This window comes from Xiphophorus hellerii, chromosome 5, assembly GCF_003331165.1.
Source record: "Xiphophorus hellerii strain 12219 chromosome 5, Xiphophorus_hellerii-4.1, whole genome shotgun sequence".
In the NCBI taxonomy this organism is placed as follows: domain Eukaryota; kingdom Metazoa; phylum Chordata; class Actinopteri; order Cyprinodontiformes; family Poeciliidae; genus Xiphophorus; species Xiphophorus hellerii.
In genome coordinates, this window is record NC_045676.1 from 18,321,679 (window position 1) to 18,339,380 (window position 17,702).

The 17,702-nt window shown below is 41.4% G+C and overlaps 1 protein-coding gene across 7 annotated transcripts; it reads left to right on the forward strand.

Moving 5' to 3' along the window:
- The first annotated feature begins 386 nt into the window (after positions 1-386).
- elf2b (E74-like factor 2b (ets domain transcription factor)) lies at positions 387-17,598 on the forward strand. 7 transcript variants are annotated; one of them, XM_032564260.1, is made up of 10 exons: positions 387-651; positions 6,145-6,295; positions 6,369-6,603; positions 11,327-11,437; positions 11,611-11,808; positions 13,696-13,782; positions 14,173-14,368; positions 14,464-14,835; positions 14,945-15,119; positions 15,748-17,598. In XM_032564260.1, the coding sequence occupies exons 2-10, from the start codon at positions 6,221-6,223 to the stop codon at positions 16,327-16,329; spliced, it is 2,031 nt and encodes a 676-aa protein (XP_032420151.1). In that variant the 5' UTR covers positions 387-651; positions 6,145-6,220; the 3' UTR covers positions 16,330-17,598. The 7 variants fall into 7 exon arrangements, with proteins under 7 accessions (XP_032420151.1, XP_032420153.1, XP_032420154.1 ...); XM_032564262.1 differs by lacking the exon at positions 387-651 and adding an exon at positions 1,781-3,476 and having other exon boundaries at positions 14,176-14,368; XM_032564263.1 differs by lacking the exon at positions 387-651 and adding an exon at positions 1,781-3,476 and having other exon boundaries at positions 6,372-6,603.
- The last annotated feature ends 104 nt before the right edge of the window (positions 17,599-17,702 follow it).

Below are 17,702 nucleotides of genomic sequence, written 5' to 3' on the forward strand. Positions count from 1 at the left end.
AGGTATACCTTGGCTGGTTTCACTTTATGACATTCCATGTCAACTGGGTGTGTATTTATAATGAAGAAATAGTGAATTAAAATGTAAACAGACATAATGTTAAAAAAATCAATTCAACATTTTATTATTAAAAATATAACTATTCAAAATTGAGAAACAGAGTAAAAAGCATAGAAAGTTTATGCAAAAAGAGCAAGCTTTTGAGATGTCATAATTATAGAAATCTTTGTGAAAAGTTTCATTTTTTAAAATTTACTTCTTATTAAGTATTTTTTTTAAAGTCACTCACTGATAGTAAAGTTTTTGTTTTTTTTTTTAATGAATGAAATGACTCTCACTGTTAAACTCTGACGTTTTATGATCTGACGTCAGTAGTCTGATTCTCCCGAACCAGAGAAGAAAACCAACCGAGCCGAGCTAATCTCCTTTACCACTGGAGAACCGAACCAGCGACCGTCCGCTCATCCGTCCAACCAGCCGCGTTTCACCCACACCGGGGGCGCCGGAAGCCTTCAGCGGCTCCGGGGCTCCTCATCATGGCAACGGCCGCTACTGTTACCGTTAACTAGTCCGCGGCGTCGCTGAGCGGCGGGACTCTGGAGGCTGACAGTCGGCGCCAGCAGCAGCGGACACGGGGGACGGAGAAAGACGGTAGTGTTCACACTCACACTGTAAACTCTGGTTAGCAGCCATGCTAACAACAACAATAAGCAGCAGCTGCCTGGAGCCAGCAGGAAGCCGATAAGAGGAGTTTAACCCGACATTAGTCAGCTTTAGCAGCTCGGTTTGTTATTGTGGGTCCAGCTTGTTTTAATTGGAGGCTGTCGGAGCTAGCCTGTTAGCTCTTGGCAGTTACGGATTTCTGCTGGGTTCTTTGAAATTCATAAATTAAGCAGGTTATTTGGCATCAACAGTAGCAATCGTTTCTAGTAGTGACCTTATCGGAAAGTGTTAACACTGAAATTCACCTGCTGAAGGCATACCGGTCTATGAATTATAGAGGTCTGTAATCCAAAGCAGGTTGGATCTTGACTGTATGAGTCAGATGTGTCTCTACGAGGAATTTAAATTTGTATTAGCAACTACAATGGTATGCTTAACAACAACTAATAGCATGAGTCTGCAATAAGGTGTAGAAACAGGAGGTATGTTACAGGTGTCAAGGTGTACTCAAGTTTTAAAAAGTTGCAGTTTAAAAACAGGTGAACTTTCCATTCTTGTGTATTGTTTTTTAAATGAAGTGTCAGATGAAGTGTTGAAATGAGCAAAGTTTTCTTCCAGCTATACGGAATGCTGAGTAATGTTTCTTGCTGCACACTGCCCATCAGCTGGCTGAACAACAGCCCAGAGGCTTTTCCATCCAGATCCTTTTAAGCATTGCTTTATTCACTTTTAATTATTTATATGACTTATTTTTTGATCTTTTGCTCATGTTTAAATTTAATCATGGGGAAATGGACGTACATAAAGAGCGCCACATAAAGCAACAGACTGCAAGCTACGATCAGCATATCATGCATGATATTGGTGTTACGTTGTAAAGAGCAGAAGGTTAAAAATATGTATAATAATATCTACAATCAACACATTTATCCAAAATACGGTGAAATTTATATATATTCTGTATTTTTGCTTATGTTTTTCTAGTACAAAATTGCAGTTGTAATAATCAATATACTATGTTATTTAAAAACAACGTATACTAAAATATGGATTATTTTTGATTTTCTGTTTTTAAAAAAATGATTAGATTGTGTTTATATATATATTTAAATTCCAGGATATATACTATCGTACAACATTTTATTACTCATCCATGCGCTACAGTTTTTACATAGAGGCTAAAAAGACTGTGATTGTGTGGAAAGTATGCTGAGACCTGGTGTGCCCTGTAGTGAAGTGTGTGTGTGCGTGTGTGTTAATGTTTTGACTGTCCAGTATTTGCTCATCCAAAGTCTGAGCAGGCCTTGTGAGAAAGGTTATGGTGGGTCATCCTTTCATGGAGTGCTTTAACAATAAACAGTTAAAGAGTAGATGCTGAGACTGAACTCAAAGACAGATAAAGGATGAAGTGTATCAGAAAAACAGTGTAATATGGACGTTATCTGAATGAGATCTTCACAAATCTGAAGAAATGTTGGTTTACACAGCAAACGTGGAAAAAGTTGAACTTTATGGCCCACAGTAAGAAACTAACACTTCACATCATCCTGAAAACACCATCTGTGTGGTCCAACATGGTGGTGGCAGTATCATGCATTGGGGATTTTTTTTTTCTTCAACAGGAACAAGGAAGCTGTTAAGAGTTTGTTGGAGGATAAGTTTATCTAAATACAAAGCAATCCTAAATGAAAACCTATTGGACGCAGAGGTTCACCACCCAGCGGGACGTTGACCCTAAACAGTCAGCTGTGTTTATATCCAGAGTTTATATCAATGCATTTCAAGTGGTGGGGTGGTCCAGTCAAAGTCCAAATCTGAATACCATTTAGAAATTTTTCTACAGATACTCTATATGCAATCTTACTGAAATAGAGCTATTATGCTAAGAAGAATTAGTAGAAATTCCAGTCTGTAGGTTTGCAAAGCTGGTAGAAACCTACAGCTAAAAACTGTAACTGGAGCAAAAAGTTGGCTCTACAAAGTATTAACTTAGGAGGGAAGAATCATGTATTATTTTTGTTCCAAATTACAATGTATCTGCTACAATGTGTTGGTCCTTCACATAAAAGCCTCCCCCCTGATAGACTGACATTTGTCTATCAGATTTTTATCTGTATTGATAAAAATCTGAGAGTTGTCCAAGGCAGTATGGCAACTAATTATATGATTAGGGTTTCTTTATACAAATCTGTAACCAGCTCTATTAGACGTAGAAGCCTAAGAAGCTTCATCGCCACGTCACCCGTCCTAATAACTCAGTGGACTTTGCTTGTGTGTGTTTAAATATGGGCTGGGCGTAAAGTAAATCCTGAGGTCATATTTGCTGTGTATTTGTTGATTGTATCGTTTGTGTGTGTGTGTGTGAGTGTGTGTGCGTGGGTATGTGTGTAGGGAGGGCAGGACAGGACACAAGGCAGGGCGTTGTATCTAGACCAGCAGCCCCAGTTATTTGGAACAAAAGCTCAGTTGTTGATAGATCATGTGACAGGGTGTGTGCGTGTGTGTGTGTGAGTATGTGTTCCTCCCTCATCATGTGATGCAAGCTCGAGGCAGGCTCTGAGAAGTGCTGAGTCGATTCTGAGAGGATCCTTCCACCGAGGGAGCAGGCAGGCATGCGGGCAGGGAGCGGAGACGGCCGTCCACACGGCTGGATGGACGGGTGTCGGATGGAGAAGACGGAAACGTGCGGGGGGGTTTCTCTTGGCTCAGATGGGAACCATCGGCTATCGAGTCTCTTTGCCTGTTTTTGGACTTCGAACAGGAGAAAAGTGAAGATGCAGTGCTTCATGTCGAATCCACATGTCAGTGACGAGGCAAGTTTGGGCCTGTTCTGTTATCCGTTTTGATGCTTTCATTGGGATTTTGATTTGGAAAACTTAGCGTTTTCAGCGCGACATCAACACCGCTGCTGATTCACCACCAACCAAGAACATTTAGAACAATGCTGTGCTTCGTATCACTTCTCACTCTGGTAGGACTCAGTGAACTGGCCACTGACACATGTAGCTGTTTTCCACCATGCTCCAAAATATCATTTGAAATTTCTGAAATACCCACATGACTCAAACTTAATAGGCCACGGTTATTCATTCCTGTAATTATCCTTGCTTTAAATGCTAATGCAGGCGTTTTAGACTAGCAGCGGTTAGACAGCCGCGTGTCCTCAGTTATCTTGCAGGTCCTGTATTGCTTGTTTGATTGAATGCAACCTGCTTGAGGGACCCTGCAGCTAACTGTTGGGTTTGTTTTTGCTTTTACACACGTTTTGATGTCAACTATTAATTTTCCATCTGTGCATTTGTCCATCTGTCTTGCAGTTGTTAGATTTGATCCCTCAACAAAGATCGCATGCAGGACTCTGCCCGCTGACACACCCTTTAACTCTGTACTTGTTTCTTATTGACTTCTTGCTGCCCAGAGCCACATTTCACAATCTCAAACCGCCCCCTGAGCTTGTTTCATGGTTGAAAGAGCCACTTTACAGTTCACTTGCAGAGCTCCCTGCGACTAAAGGGCTTAAAATAGCTATAAGTTAATATATAAATGAAATTATTGGGACACTAGACCTGTGGATATGTCATGTGATTGATGAGCATGTTGAAAATATGAGTCACACACTAGTCTTTCTAAAATTGTATATGCATTTAAAACCAGAACTTTGCATACACATTATATAAATAGATGTACCTTCTTGTCTGACATAAAATATGTGCTAAACTGTGCCTTTGTTAGGACATTTAGGATTGCCAATATTGGTCAGATGTTTTGGGTTTCTTTCTGCCAGCGTCTCACAATAGTTTTCTGGTATTTTGGCTGAAATGAGCCAAAGTTGTTGGCCGTCTTTTTTCAGAGCTACCGACAAATTATGTGCCACTTTGTAACTAACTAATCCTTAGGGTCATTGTCCATTTAGAAGATGTATAAAATTATCTCCGTCATTGTTCTAAGATTTAGCAAATGGGAATAATGACTCTAATCAGGAAAGGTTTAGACTTATTTAATGTCAGACAATTAGAAACTAGTGGTTATGTATCTTTTTTATCTCAACATCTGGTTGAAACTGTAAGATCTGAGTCCATCATTGGTTCTTTATGATGCTGAATAATTGAGCTAATATCATGTTGGTCTTAGGAGCACAGCATGGCTCATCCATTATACAGTGGTTAGTGTGACTGCGCGTGTTCGAGGAGTCTGTACAGTAAAGCTGGAGCAGTGAGTTTGTAGGGAAAACATATACATTCTCTGGACTGTGCATTAATTTTACAATCTGTTGGTCTTTTTTTAATCATAGTTTTGTATCTATTTTAACCCAGGTGTTTTATTTCAGTGCAAGATTATTTTAGGTAGTGTTTTAACTGTGAAGAGGAAACATGTATTCTGTTGTGTTTGCGCTCTTCTTTGGTTTAAGAAATAAAAGGAATGCGTGACTTCTGTACATTTTTTTTAGTAATCAAATTGTTGTTTTGTAAATTAATTTTTAAATAAATTTACAAAACATCTTAGACCCTTACAAATTATTTACAAATTGAATAATTTGTAAGGGTCTAGTGGCCTATTACTTAAACCAATGCCTGTTTGTTTGCTGAGCTCATGTAATTAAAGTTCATTACAGAAGACTATAATTAAAATGTGAAAAAAATACGTTTAACCATTGGTTGTCAAAACATTGGCAAAACATCCACCTGGTTATCATGAATTGATGTGAAACATCCCAGCAGCAGATGGTCATAATTACAAGGGTACACAACAGTTTGGAATGTGGGAAGTTGATTGACCTGCACAGTGTCCTGATCGAACACTTTTGTGATGAATTGGAGGGGAGATGGCAGGCCAGACCTTCTCGTCCAACATCAGCGTCTGACCCCACAAATGTGCTTCTTTAATAATGGTCCCAGTGGAAGGCCCTCCCTGAAAAGTTGAAGATGTTATAGTTGTGAAGGGTGGGCAGGCATCATGTCAAAATCTATGGATTAATAATGTGAGGGCAAATAATCTCAAAAGTTTACAGTTAAAGAGCTGGAACGTCATCATAATAGTCCTTTGATTTTAAGGGTTTTATACACACCTTGTATTCCAGTAATATGAATAACCTCTTCCTGTGCTTAACAACTGGGCAGAGGAAGTTTAGATGAGAAGTATTAAAAGATGTCAGACACTTGTCTAACTAAAGGTTGCTGCTGCACTGAACAGGCACCGAGAGCTGGTTCCTAGCAACTGTTACCATCGTCCTGTCTGGACACGGTTCTTGTGTTTGATGTAATGACTTGGCTTTCCCTCAGCGCTTCTCTTCCTGTAACAGCAGACAGGCCGAAGCCACTCAGGGAGAGATGGAGATCAGATCTCTGCTTTTAAGCACACATTTAGAAAGACACAGGGAGATTTTAACTGTACTAAGTAGTGATCAATCTCAATGATCACTAAGTCTGTTATTTCTACCCAGCACATTTAATATGTATTAATCTAGTTTGCTTGTTTTTCCAGTGGCTGCTGTTCTCGACATTAGCCGAGGTCACCAGGAGGAGGGGCTGTGTCTCCTCACCCCAGGGGAGAATGAATCATGACGTCAGTGGTGCTGGTTGACACTGGTGGAACGATGGTGGAGTATGTCACAGCTGAAGAAGATCCTCAGCAGGTGGTTGTTCTTATCTAATACTAGTTCTATATTGTCAGCGCCGTGGCTTTATTTTTTCATCCATTTTCCTCAGCAGGAGGGAGCGTATGAGGCCGTTGCGGAGCTGGAAGGAGAGGTGGAGGATGAGTGTGAAGCTGAGGTCTGTGAGGAGCTGGAGGAAGTAGAGGAGGCTGATGAGGACCTAGCAGTCATAGTGGAGGAGGTGCCCACTGCTAACCGGCTGGATGAGCAGGGTTACTCCGCCCAGGTGGTGGTGTATGGGGATGAAGCCTACGTCATGCAAGAGGTGGAGACGGAAGGAGAAGGAGGTGGGATGTTAACATTTTTAAGAAGCGTTTAGTTTTGCCAAATCTGAACCAATCGGATCGACTTTAATGCAAGAAATTTTCATCTTACACAAATTTCGGTGCACTTCATTGTGATTTTATGAGACAGACCAACGCAAAAGAAGTTGATAATTGTGAAGTTGAAGGAAACCGGTACATGAATTAAAAATTCTTTTACAAATAAAAATCAATAGTTTGTATATAACCCTGGCAGATCTCCCAGCTTCAACTACAGCTGGTAGGTCTACTGATGGAAAATTTTACATATTCCTCTGAGCTAAACACTTCGAAGCTCAGTGAGACTGGATGGTTGGTGATTATCGGTGAAGGGTTGCTGAAAATTCGTGATTGGATTTACATCAGGTCTTGTCTGTGAGTGGGCTATCAAACACATGCATAAGCTTTGATTTAGCTCTGGCTCTATGTTCAGGGTCAATGCCCTGCTAGAAGTTGAACCTCCAGCCCAGGCTGAAGTTGTTTGCAGGTTTTTTTTGCCAGGCTTGCCATGTTTTCATCTCTATCCATCCATCTTCCCATCACCTCTGACCAGTTTTCTCTCTCCCTATTGAAGAAGGAGATCCCAACAGTTTGTTGCTGCTACCACCAGGTGTCACCATGGGGAGATCTCTGGAGCTCCTCCAGCTATCATTGAGTTTCTTTGGCCGCTTCTCTGATTAATGCGATTTATGATTATTGGTATATATGGGTCTGAATCACAGTTTTTATACTTTTATTTGTGAAACATGTAGAAACCACATGTCATTTTCCTTGTACTTCACAATTGCACACTTCTTTGTGTTGGTCTATCATATAAAATCCCAATAAAATCCACTGAAGTCTGAGGTTGTAATAGCAATAATGTGCACATTTTATCCATGGTACAGAGTGAAAGGGTCATCTTAAACTTTAATTTTAGTGTCTTTGATTTATTTTTTGTTTGCTAAATGCAACAGAGGAAAAGATTCAGAAAAACCATGCTGTAAAACCTTGGTGTTCTTAGGTCGTAAGACCTTGGTGTTCTTAGGTCGCCACCTTGTGGATAGAATTTCAATAGTTGATGCATAAACAAGAACAGATTTACCAACCTGATGTTAATTAATAGATCAATAGTTAATCTGTTAATAATGTCAGTTAGTTTCTGAATGCATTCAGAAACTAACTGACATTAGTTAGTTTTGCTCTTTCTTCTGAGCAGAATAAAAAATTGTTGCCAAAAATTGTTTTTGCCTATTTAGTAACTGAAATTTAGATTAATAAAATATTTATTTTCTAAAGCAGTTTGCTGCTCACCAAAAATTAAACTGCTACTCCATGAAACTTAAACATGTCATGGTTCGCTAGGTATTTTTGTTTTGGTTAAATTAGAAAATTAATTACTTTAAATTGACCCATATTAACAATGGATTTTTGGGGTTATTTTTTTACTGTGTATGTGAGCAGGTAATTTGATAATTTGGGGATTTTTACCATTTGGCACTTCAGTTGTTCAGTATACATTTTTCGTGGTAGGAGAATGTTTTCCATTGAACATAGGTATGTCTCTTCCTGCCTTGGGGACGTTTTCTACTGTTTTCTATTGTTTTATACATAAAGTTAAACTGATTAGTGTAGAGCTTCTCTGATCAATCAGCCGGAATCAATCAACCAGTTTTTCCCTTCTTGTCTGGACAAACACTGAAAGCTCCCATTTTTTCTTTAGCTACTCCGTAAATTTATCAAAACTAAAAACTTTCATAATTTTATGCCAAAAAATGCATTAACCAATCTCATGTTTACTCTGCTAATATGTCAGATGTGCACTTTTTTGGATAATTGTTAGTGACATAAAATTTAATGCATAAAAAACCCCCAGTAATTCTTTCCTATTCAGTTTGACTTAAGATTCTTGCCATTGTCAAAGAACTTAGCACATTTATTCTCTTTTGTAATATATTAATAACATTAAAATAACAATAAAAATGAACTGTACAAAAATTTACTGGGAATTGGCTAATAAAAGCGTGGCTAGTGAATCTCCAGATTTGTAATTAGTTTGTAAGCAATTCATCCGGTTCTGGTTGTGCTTGTTGCTTCAAATCCTTCTTTCAGTAAAATCTGCACTTTAACACCTTTCGTTATTTCTTCAATTTTAACTTCATTAGAAAATTTCAAATATACGATTTTATATGTTATTTTAAAAATAACCGATTGTAGTTCTGCGTTAGATGCTGAAATTAAATAAAGTTGTATGGTGGAAAAAAAAACAGCAGCTATATTTGACGTATGAACTACGCAGCAGAGGGAGGGCGAAGGGAGGACTTCCTGTGTCGCTTGCGGAGGGATTTATACATTCTGGCGTGATTCGTCTCGTTGAGATTTTGACTCAGCTGCGGAGTGATCCAAACAGTGAGAAGTCAATGAGAATCTGCAGCGAGAGGTGGAAACATGGCGACTTCACAGCATGAGGGGCACGCAAACCAGCTCGATCTGCTCATCAGAGCCGGTAAGGTGTTTCCACGTATTGAAAACTCCGACTTTAGAACCGTGGTTGACGGGCGGCTTTTGTTTTTGAGACTCGAAGCGCGGCGCTTCGGCCCGCCCGCCGCGGTGTAGCGATCAGGAAGTGATCACCTTGGTCGCAACCTGCATGGCGTTGCTCAGCGGCTATCAAAACCCGCTTTAAAAAATATAACGAAGCTTGCAGCTGGACGTGTCAGTGTGCGCCCTCGGATAGCTGCGTGCATGAAGCGTGTTTTGCATGTTTTGGTTGGTTTTGGTCGGAGCTCGATGAACGTGAATAACGGTTCGGCGCTGCACAACCAGGAAGTGTGCAGTTGTTGTCTTTGCCACGCTGTCTGAGGCGGAAGGACATGTGGGTTTATTTTTACTCGGCAACTACTAGATATAAATATGTTATGTAATTTATTACGCTGGTTTTCTCCGTGAAGCTCATACGTTTGTTTATTTTTAAAGTAAATCCTAACAATCCTAAATAGAGCAACACTCCTTAAAAAGTAGGCCCTGTACTTTTAAATTTTATTTAGCAAATTTCAATCATTTTTGCTCAGACTTCAGTCGACTTTCCTTCAGTATTTCCCCAGATTTTTAAGTCTATATATTATGACCCTACAATCCGTTTATCGTGTTTTTTTTCCCCAGCCTCCTTGTTGGACGCGTGGGACGGCCTGGCTGTGCTCGCTTTCTTCCCCTACAAACGTCCAATCAGGTTTCAGCAGGGGCGGGATCTTAGCTGTAGCCCGGCCCAATGGGAGGCCGCGGCGGGCGTTGAGTGACAGGGGAATTTGTGAGCTTCCTCGAAGAGAACTGGAGGGAAATAAAGAGGAGTGTAAACACGGAAGTCGTCAGAGGCAGAACTACTTTTTGTCGGACTTCCAGGGAGATGATTATTACTGGGAGCCACTCCGGCTTTGCGCTCATATCTTGCATTAAAACATATTTTTACGTAATACCGTTTTAATAACATTAGAGGATTCAATGGGGGGGGGGGGGGGGGGAAGAAAAAGTAGAAGAAACTTTCGGGGTAGTATTTTAGCTAGACAGCGAATTCTTCCAGCCCATTGTCTTTGCTAGAGAGAGGGTCTGAACGAGTGCAGCTGTCTAAAGATAGCCTGTTTCTGTCCCCTGCACTGCTAGATAGCCAAACATGGACAGGGCGTAATGCTTATCTCAGGTTTCCCACCGGTGATTGACAACAACAGCAGGTGCCCCCAGGGTCCCTCTCATGGTCCTAGTGGAGGCCAAGCTTCCTTTAACAAAGCCTCAGTTTTACATTCTTGGAGAAATCAAACTGCTTTGAACAGAATTATGATCAAACTTTGTTTTTCCTTTGCTAATAAATATTTCTGCATGCTTACACTGGAGTGCAGCATTATGCGAACTGGAAACGGGTGACAGTTTTATTCGCGAGTATTGGGCTGAACTTGCAAAAACAAAACAAAAGTTTTTAAAGATTTGATTAGTGGACTGCAAAAGTTCTAACCTTTGAACTTTCCACTTTTTGTCGCATTGCTACCACTAATTTCAACTGGTTTTATAAAGATTTTTTTCATGCTAGACCATCACAAAGTTTGCCATAGTGGTGAACTGTATTGAATAGGATTACAATATGTTTCTAATTAATAAAAACAATGCAAAAACTTTAGATATTGTGCTCCTTGAGAGCACTGCTCAGTCTATCATTTGGGTGAGACATGGGAGGTATTAATCAAAGCAGCATCCCAGAGATTATAGGTAACTCTGGGGTGCAGATTTTCCCATATCACAGGGGAAAATCTGTAAACACAAAAACCTTTATTCATCCTCTCCTGAATGCTGACCATTACAGAAGAGAGGCTAAAAGAAAGCGCTAAAACGTTGTTGCTGTATAGAGGAAGGTGCGCTGGTTGGATGAGAAACTGAACTCTTTTTCTAACATCTTGAATAATATGTGAAGAAAAACAACTGCATCACTTTGAATACATCATCCTCACAGTTAAAGGTAGCGGCAGTATTATGCTGTCGGAATCCTCTTATGCTGGATATTTAGGTATTTTATTCATACCTATTAGAGGCTGCAAAAAATTTGAGGCTGGAAGAAAATCCCACGATGGGTCTAGTTAAACACCAGACCTGAACTCATTTGAGAGTCTGTGGAAACAATTGAAAACGAAGGTCTGCTGGGGGTGCTTCAAGATTTTTATTAACTAATTCTGTGTTTATGTTGCAGTGGAAGCTTCTGGCTACAGCAACGTCCACTGCTCTGACAAAACTATCGAGGCGGCAGAAGCGCTGCTGCACATGGACTCACCATCCAGCCTCAGAGAAGACCGCAGCCCAGGTAGCTGGAGTCTGGGAGGCGCTGTTTGTTGTTTTTGCTGTAACTAATACAGAAATAGCTCAGCGCTTTGTCGTATATGTGCTTAGAATACTAAATACACTGGACTGTTCAAGACATCTTAGTGAAATGCTTTAATGAATTTTCCTTTAAAACTTTTCGATTTCTTCTTTTAGAAGCTTTTACGCCACAAAGTGAAGCTGCACCAGACTTCCTCCATGCTGCCATGCGGCCCGATGTGATTGGAGAAACGGAGGTGGAGATTACCACTGAGGACTGCTGCGAGGAGGATGAGGAGGAGGACGAAGAGGAGGAGATGGTCACCTCACTAGAAGAGCCAGAACCCGACAACGAGCCTGTCAGAAAGAAGCGAGGTGCACAAACCCGGCGTCTTTCCTCCTTTTTAAAAATTTTTTTTTTTTTTCATGTTAGACTTTTTTTTTTCATGTTACTTTCATGTACAAATACTATTAAATTTTGGTATTTGTGCTAAAACCTGAAAATATGGGTTATGAGCTCGCTCCAATCCTATTATGTAAGCGCACCATCTAGTGGTCAGTTAGAGCAGTGGTCCCCAACCTTTTTACCACCTCGACCCCCCCCACCACTCCCTCTCACACACACACACACCTCCCGACTGTCGCAGATAGTCGTCTCTTGCGATAATCGGAACTGATCCTCCGGTACTGTGAGGTGTGTTACGACTGATCTGATCCAGTCGGTAGAACTTTCGGACCGCTCCGATCTAATATCGGGCATTTTCAAAATTGTTTTGGCCCGACTATGGCAGCCTGTGGGGTTTTCCCTGACAGGGAGCGAGAACGCAGCCTGTTAAATGTGACAGGTAGCCAATCAGAAAGCGGGGTGACGTAAGAACGGAGGGGAATCCCAAACAGCTGACTGAGAGCCCGGTCAAGTGCTTAATGCAGCAAATAGAGCGGCTGCTCACACCGTCATTTATCCAACGCCTTTTCTTTTTGTTACTTATTTTATCGCTTAAAATGAATCCACAAACTATCACTGTTACTATATCGTCATCCGTGTTTGTTTATATTAAATTCACATATGGTATGTTGGGGATTTTACAGGATTTTTTTCTGGAATCGGAACGTTCGTGACTGGAATCGGTTCGTGTGTGGAGTGTTGCTCCTGCCGTGTGGCTGGACACACGAACCGATCGAACCTGTTGTACATCACCTCGTGTGTGATCACAGAGGTTTGGAAGTCGGCCGACAATTCTTAAATCATGCCACGTGAACCAGACTTAAGACGCACAAGCTCTACTTCTCTAGTCTCGACCACTGTCCTAACTCTCTCTGACTCTGGTCGCTATGGTAACATTCACACATCCCTTTGAAATAAGATACAGATGCGCCACAAAACGAACCTTTTGTTTTCATGAAAATTTTAACTGTCGATAACGGCAAATCAATGGGACCCTGAGCTTATTTGTCTGCAACGAGACGGTCCCATCTGGGAGTGATGGAAAACAATGACACATGAGGTGTGTCATACAGGGTGCTTGGTCTCTACATGGCGAAGCAGTTTGAAGGCTTCATTGCCTCATTATCGCTTGGAATGTGGGAATCACCTACCGGTCTGGGATCAATCCATTCTCCTATCTCCTCTCTGGGCCTTTTCCCCTTCTCAAATAAACTTTCCAAGGACATCTGATCTGTTTCTTACTCATTTTTCTGCTTGTGGGCTCAATGTTGGCGCTCAAGGTGTAACTGAGAGAATCCGATTAAAGGATTTTCAAAATAAAAGATCCGGTACCGGTCCGTGGCCCAGGGGTTGGGGACGACTGAGCTAGAGCCATTAAGCCCAATCCCTGGACCATGATCTAAAAGGAATGACGTGGGGTCAACCGTCCTGTTTCTGTGGCAAAACCAAGAATAAAGTCCGATCGTTCTGGACTTAAGTTGGAACAGATGGCAGAAACTGGTCGACTCGATACAAGTGAAGCTGTTCTTAAAAACAGTGATTATCTGCATATTAGTTTGATACACAGGAAGCTAAACCTTTAATAATTGATCAGCTTATATGGAAGATTTTGACAAAAACAATAACTGCTGTGTTTTAAACAACCTAATTTTCCCTCGATTGTTTTTCCTGATTTAAATTTGGGACCCACTTCCTGTTTGATTAGTGTGAATTGAAATAATAGCAGTTAAAGGGATTTAGAACTTCACACACTTTTTGATGGTTGCACTGCTATCATTATACTTGAAGGTGACCTCTTCAAAATGTTTCCTTTGTAGCTGGACGGAAAACGAAGGCGTCCCAGTCGTCCATTTCTAACGGTGCACCAGATCTGAGCTTCAAGAAGAAACCAAGAGAGGGCAAAGGTATTTCTTTGTTTAAATAACTCCTGCTTCAGCCAACACATTCCCCTTACAGATTCCTTCTGCTGCTTTTTTTGTCAGGCTTAAATGATTCAGATCAAGCTCATTGTAAGACCAGAGAAATATAAAGTAGAATAAACAGAAATTTGGGTCGGTAAACGTGAGTCGAGGCTTTGTGTTCCTTTTGGTCGGCCGTGTTTTGGGCCTCACTACTTTCCAATGAAACCAAATCAGGTTTTTTTTCTAAAAATTTGTTTTAAGATTTGATGCATTTCAGTGCGACCAAAAGAGAAAGAGAGAGAATCTGGAATGAGAGAATCTATTTCACAACCCTGTTGACGAGCATATTTAGCCTAAATGTACTTAGTGAGCTAACATCACTTTGACTTTCAGCAGGTAGCACCACTTATCTATGGGAGTTCCTGTTGGACCTCCTCCAGGACAAGAACACCTGTCCCAGATACATCAAGTGGACCCAGAGGGAGAAAGGCATCTTTAAGCTGGTCGACTCCAAGGCCGTTTCCAAGCTTTGGGGTAAACACAAGAACAAGCCAGACATGAACTACGAGACTATGGGGCGGGCGCTCAGGTAACCAGTCTGACTGATTTAAGGTTTAAGCTCAGTATTTGTAATATTTTATTTTAAAATAATATTTTAAATCTTCATAATTCCTCTTATGTCAGATATTACTACCAACGAGGAATCCTCGCCAAGGTGGAGGGTCAGCGGCTGGTTTACCAGTTCAAAGAGATGCCTAAAAACATCGTCATTATCGATGAGGACAAGGCGGAAATGTCTTCTCCCGATGACCTCATGAGTTCAGAGTCGCAGTCGTCCTACGATCGCGTGCCTCCGCCTTCAGAAAGGTTACTGCAAAACGCAGAGCTGTCGTCTCCCAGGAGACCCAACATCCTGCGTGGCTCCAACAGACCAATCGTGGTCCAAAATCCTGCCGCCACAGTGAGCGGACCAGCGGTGATGGCGGCAGCGCCGAGGATAGTGACGGTTTCGGCAGCGCCCGACGTGAGCCAGATCCCGAACGCCACAGCGCCGAGGTCAGAGTCCTGCTAGGAGAACGTAGATTCCTCTATGATGACACAGCTAATGCAAATATTCTTGACATTTTTTCCCCCCATGCTGAGTGTTTTTCTGACTCGTCAACAGGACGGTTCGAGTGGCGATGCAGGTTCCGGTTGTAATGACGTCTTTGGGCCAGAAGATCTCCACCGTCGCCATGCAGCAGCCAGCATTGACGACTGTGGCCCCGGGGCCCACCACCCTGCTCACTAACGCGTCTCCAATCGCTGCTTCTGCTGCTAATCCTAATTCACAACAGAAGGTGAGTAGATGTGGACGTTTCCTCACAGACAAGTTTCCTTAGAAAGCATACATGCAGCGCTGAAAATATTTTATCCATTGACTCTGTTCTGCCAGCTGTGGGTTTAATATTTTTTATAATATATTGCAAAACGTACAAATAAAATCAGATTTTAGTTTGATTAAAGAAATCTTAGACACGGAGGCCTTCTTGTATATTGGCACCACTCAGACACGAGTATGTGTCCGAGTGTAAATTTACAACCATAGACTACGAATACAAAAATGAATTGACTTATGATTAATTGTCGATTTAATGGTTTATTAGAAAACTGCTGTTTATCATTTAATCTTTAGTTGATTAAGATCAATCAGCTTTATATGAACTCATTAATGCATAGCTTGCATCCCTACCATAGACTGTGTATTTTACGGGATAGATCAGCACAAAATAATATAATTTAAAATTGAAAAAATGGTTTTAAAATGTTTTGCAAATGAAAATCATCTAAAATCCTAATAAGTCATTGAAGTTTGTAGTTGTAATTTGGCGATGTGTAGAAGGGTTGTAAATACCTCAGGCTGGTACTGTTTTGTTTTTTTTTTTTGTATTTTTTATCTTTTTGACTAAAATGTTATTTCTTGTGAAGGTTGTGATCCAGACTATCCCAACAATGGTCCCAGCCACAGCGGAGAACGGAGACAAGATCACCGTCCAACTGGCCAAGATCATCACCATCCCAGCCCACCAGTTAACCCAGTGTCAGCTACAGGCCTCCACGGGGGTCAACAAACCCAACATGGCCGCCTCGTCCACGGGCATCAGCCTCTTAGGAAGCCCCCTGACGGTCCGAGCCCTCGCTCCCGTCAACGTCGCCCCGGGGGCGCAGGTGATGAGGCTCACCGTGCCAACGCAGACGCAACCGCAGACTCTGATGGTGTCGCCGCCAGGAAGCGTCGGCTGTGGCCAAGCGGTGGCGACGCAGTCGCACGTCATCGGCGGCGTCATAAACGGTTCGGATTTGGTGATTGGCGGGCCGGGCGGGGTTACGGTGGAGAAGCTGAAGGCTGCAGGAGTGCAGCTCCAGACGGTGCACGTTCCTCTGAAGGTCCAGCAGAACCAAGTGAACCCAAAGACCGTTCAGAACATCAAATCAGAAGCCACAGACACTGAGGTGGTTATGAAACTGGAAGCACCACGTGCAATTAAGACAGAGGAGCCGGAGTGTTGAGTTACTAACATCTGTTCTTTCCTTTCTCACCTCCTGAGAAGTTAGTTTGTACATTTCTGAAGTTCTTTTTACTATAACTTGTAATAACCAGCAGCAGACTCTTGAAGGACGTTTCTTTGTTTTTGAGTCCTGAAAGTGTCTTCACAACTCCCCTGGACAAAGAGCCGCTCAGTCTCCCTCAGAACGGCAATGGAGCCTTGGACCCAAACTGAGAGGTTCAGTAAGGAAAAAGCAACGGGACCAACTTTGATCACTACACAACGGATCACATGCACTGAGTCCCAATTGAGGATGAATATGAAACTGCAACACTAAACAAACAAACAAAAAAAAGTAAATAAAAAGAATTACAACCAAAAATGTAAATAGAAAAAGAAACAGCGGAGAGTAAAGAAGGTTCTTTTTAAGAGTGTTCATTTCTACAGATGTTAAAAACCAGCATTTTCTTGTTTTTAAACTTGCATCACTGTGTGAAGAAAGCGCGAGAGGACGAGATGAAGGAGATTTGGGCTCTCATTAGGAACGATATCAGTCATGTTTGTATATATTTATATAACTATATATATATATCTTTACAGTTTACTGAGCTAACGGTAACAGACAGCCTTAGGTTTTAATTTGAAATGTTTCTTTTCCTGAACAGTAAGCTGTTTTGTTTTTCTTTTGATACTTTGTACCATGCACAGTGTTATTGAAACTCTGAACTGTTGGACTTTTTTTTTTTTTTTTTCCCCCTCTGCCTCGGTTTGGCTGCTGATGCTGGTGTAGTTTGGCACTCGTCCACAGTGTGCTTGCAGTGTGTCCTTCAGCGTCCCTTAAAAACTCCCCCCAAACCTACACGTAGAAAATGGATTTATGAGTTTTAAAATGTGTTACTTGTTAGTGCAGAATGTTCTGCCGGCAGGCTGCATGCATATGCAATAAAGTAAGATGAATCTGAGCCAATGCATGCTGCCACATCTTTACAGAAAAAGTCAGCATTCGTTATTTCAATAATCAAAAAAGGCATCAAATTATGCAAAACGGCTGCAGGGCATATACAGCTATAACCACTGTGGATCCCCCTGATCACTTTCAGAACAGAGGGTCAATGTGTCAGTCTGCCGTGTTGGTCCTGCCGCAGCATTTCAATAGTTTCGTTTTTCTGAAAAGAGGGAAGATCGTCTGTGTTCAGACTGAACTGTTTGTATATTCAACATTTGAAGCATATTCTATTTTGTTGTACTCTTGTTTCAAAGCGTATTAAAGTAGATTTTACTGAAATACAAATACTTGACACCTGTGGGGGTTTTTTATTGCTCAAGTGGAGGTTTGTGAGATTGTACATTTTTGGCTCCTTGGCCTTGCCGTATGCATTTGTTGTTGAGATAAAA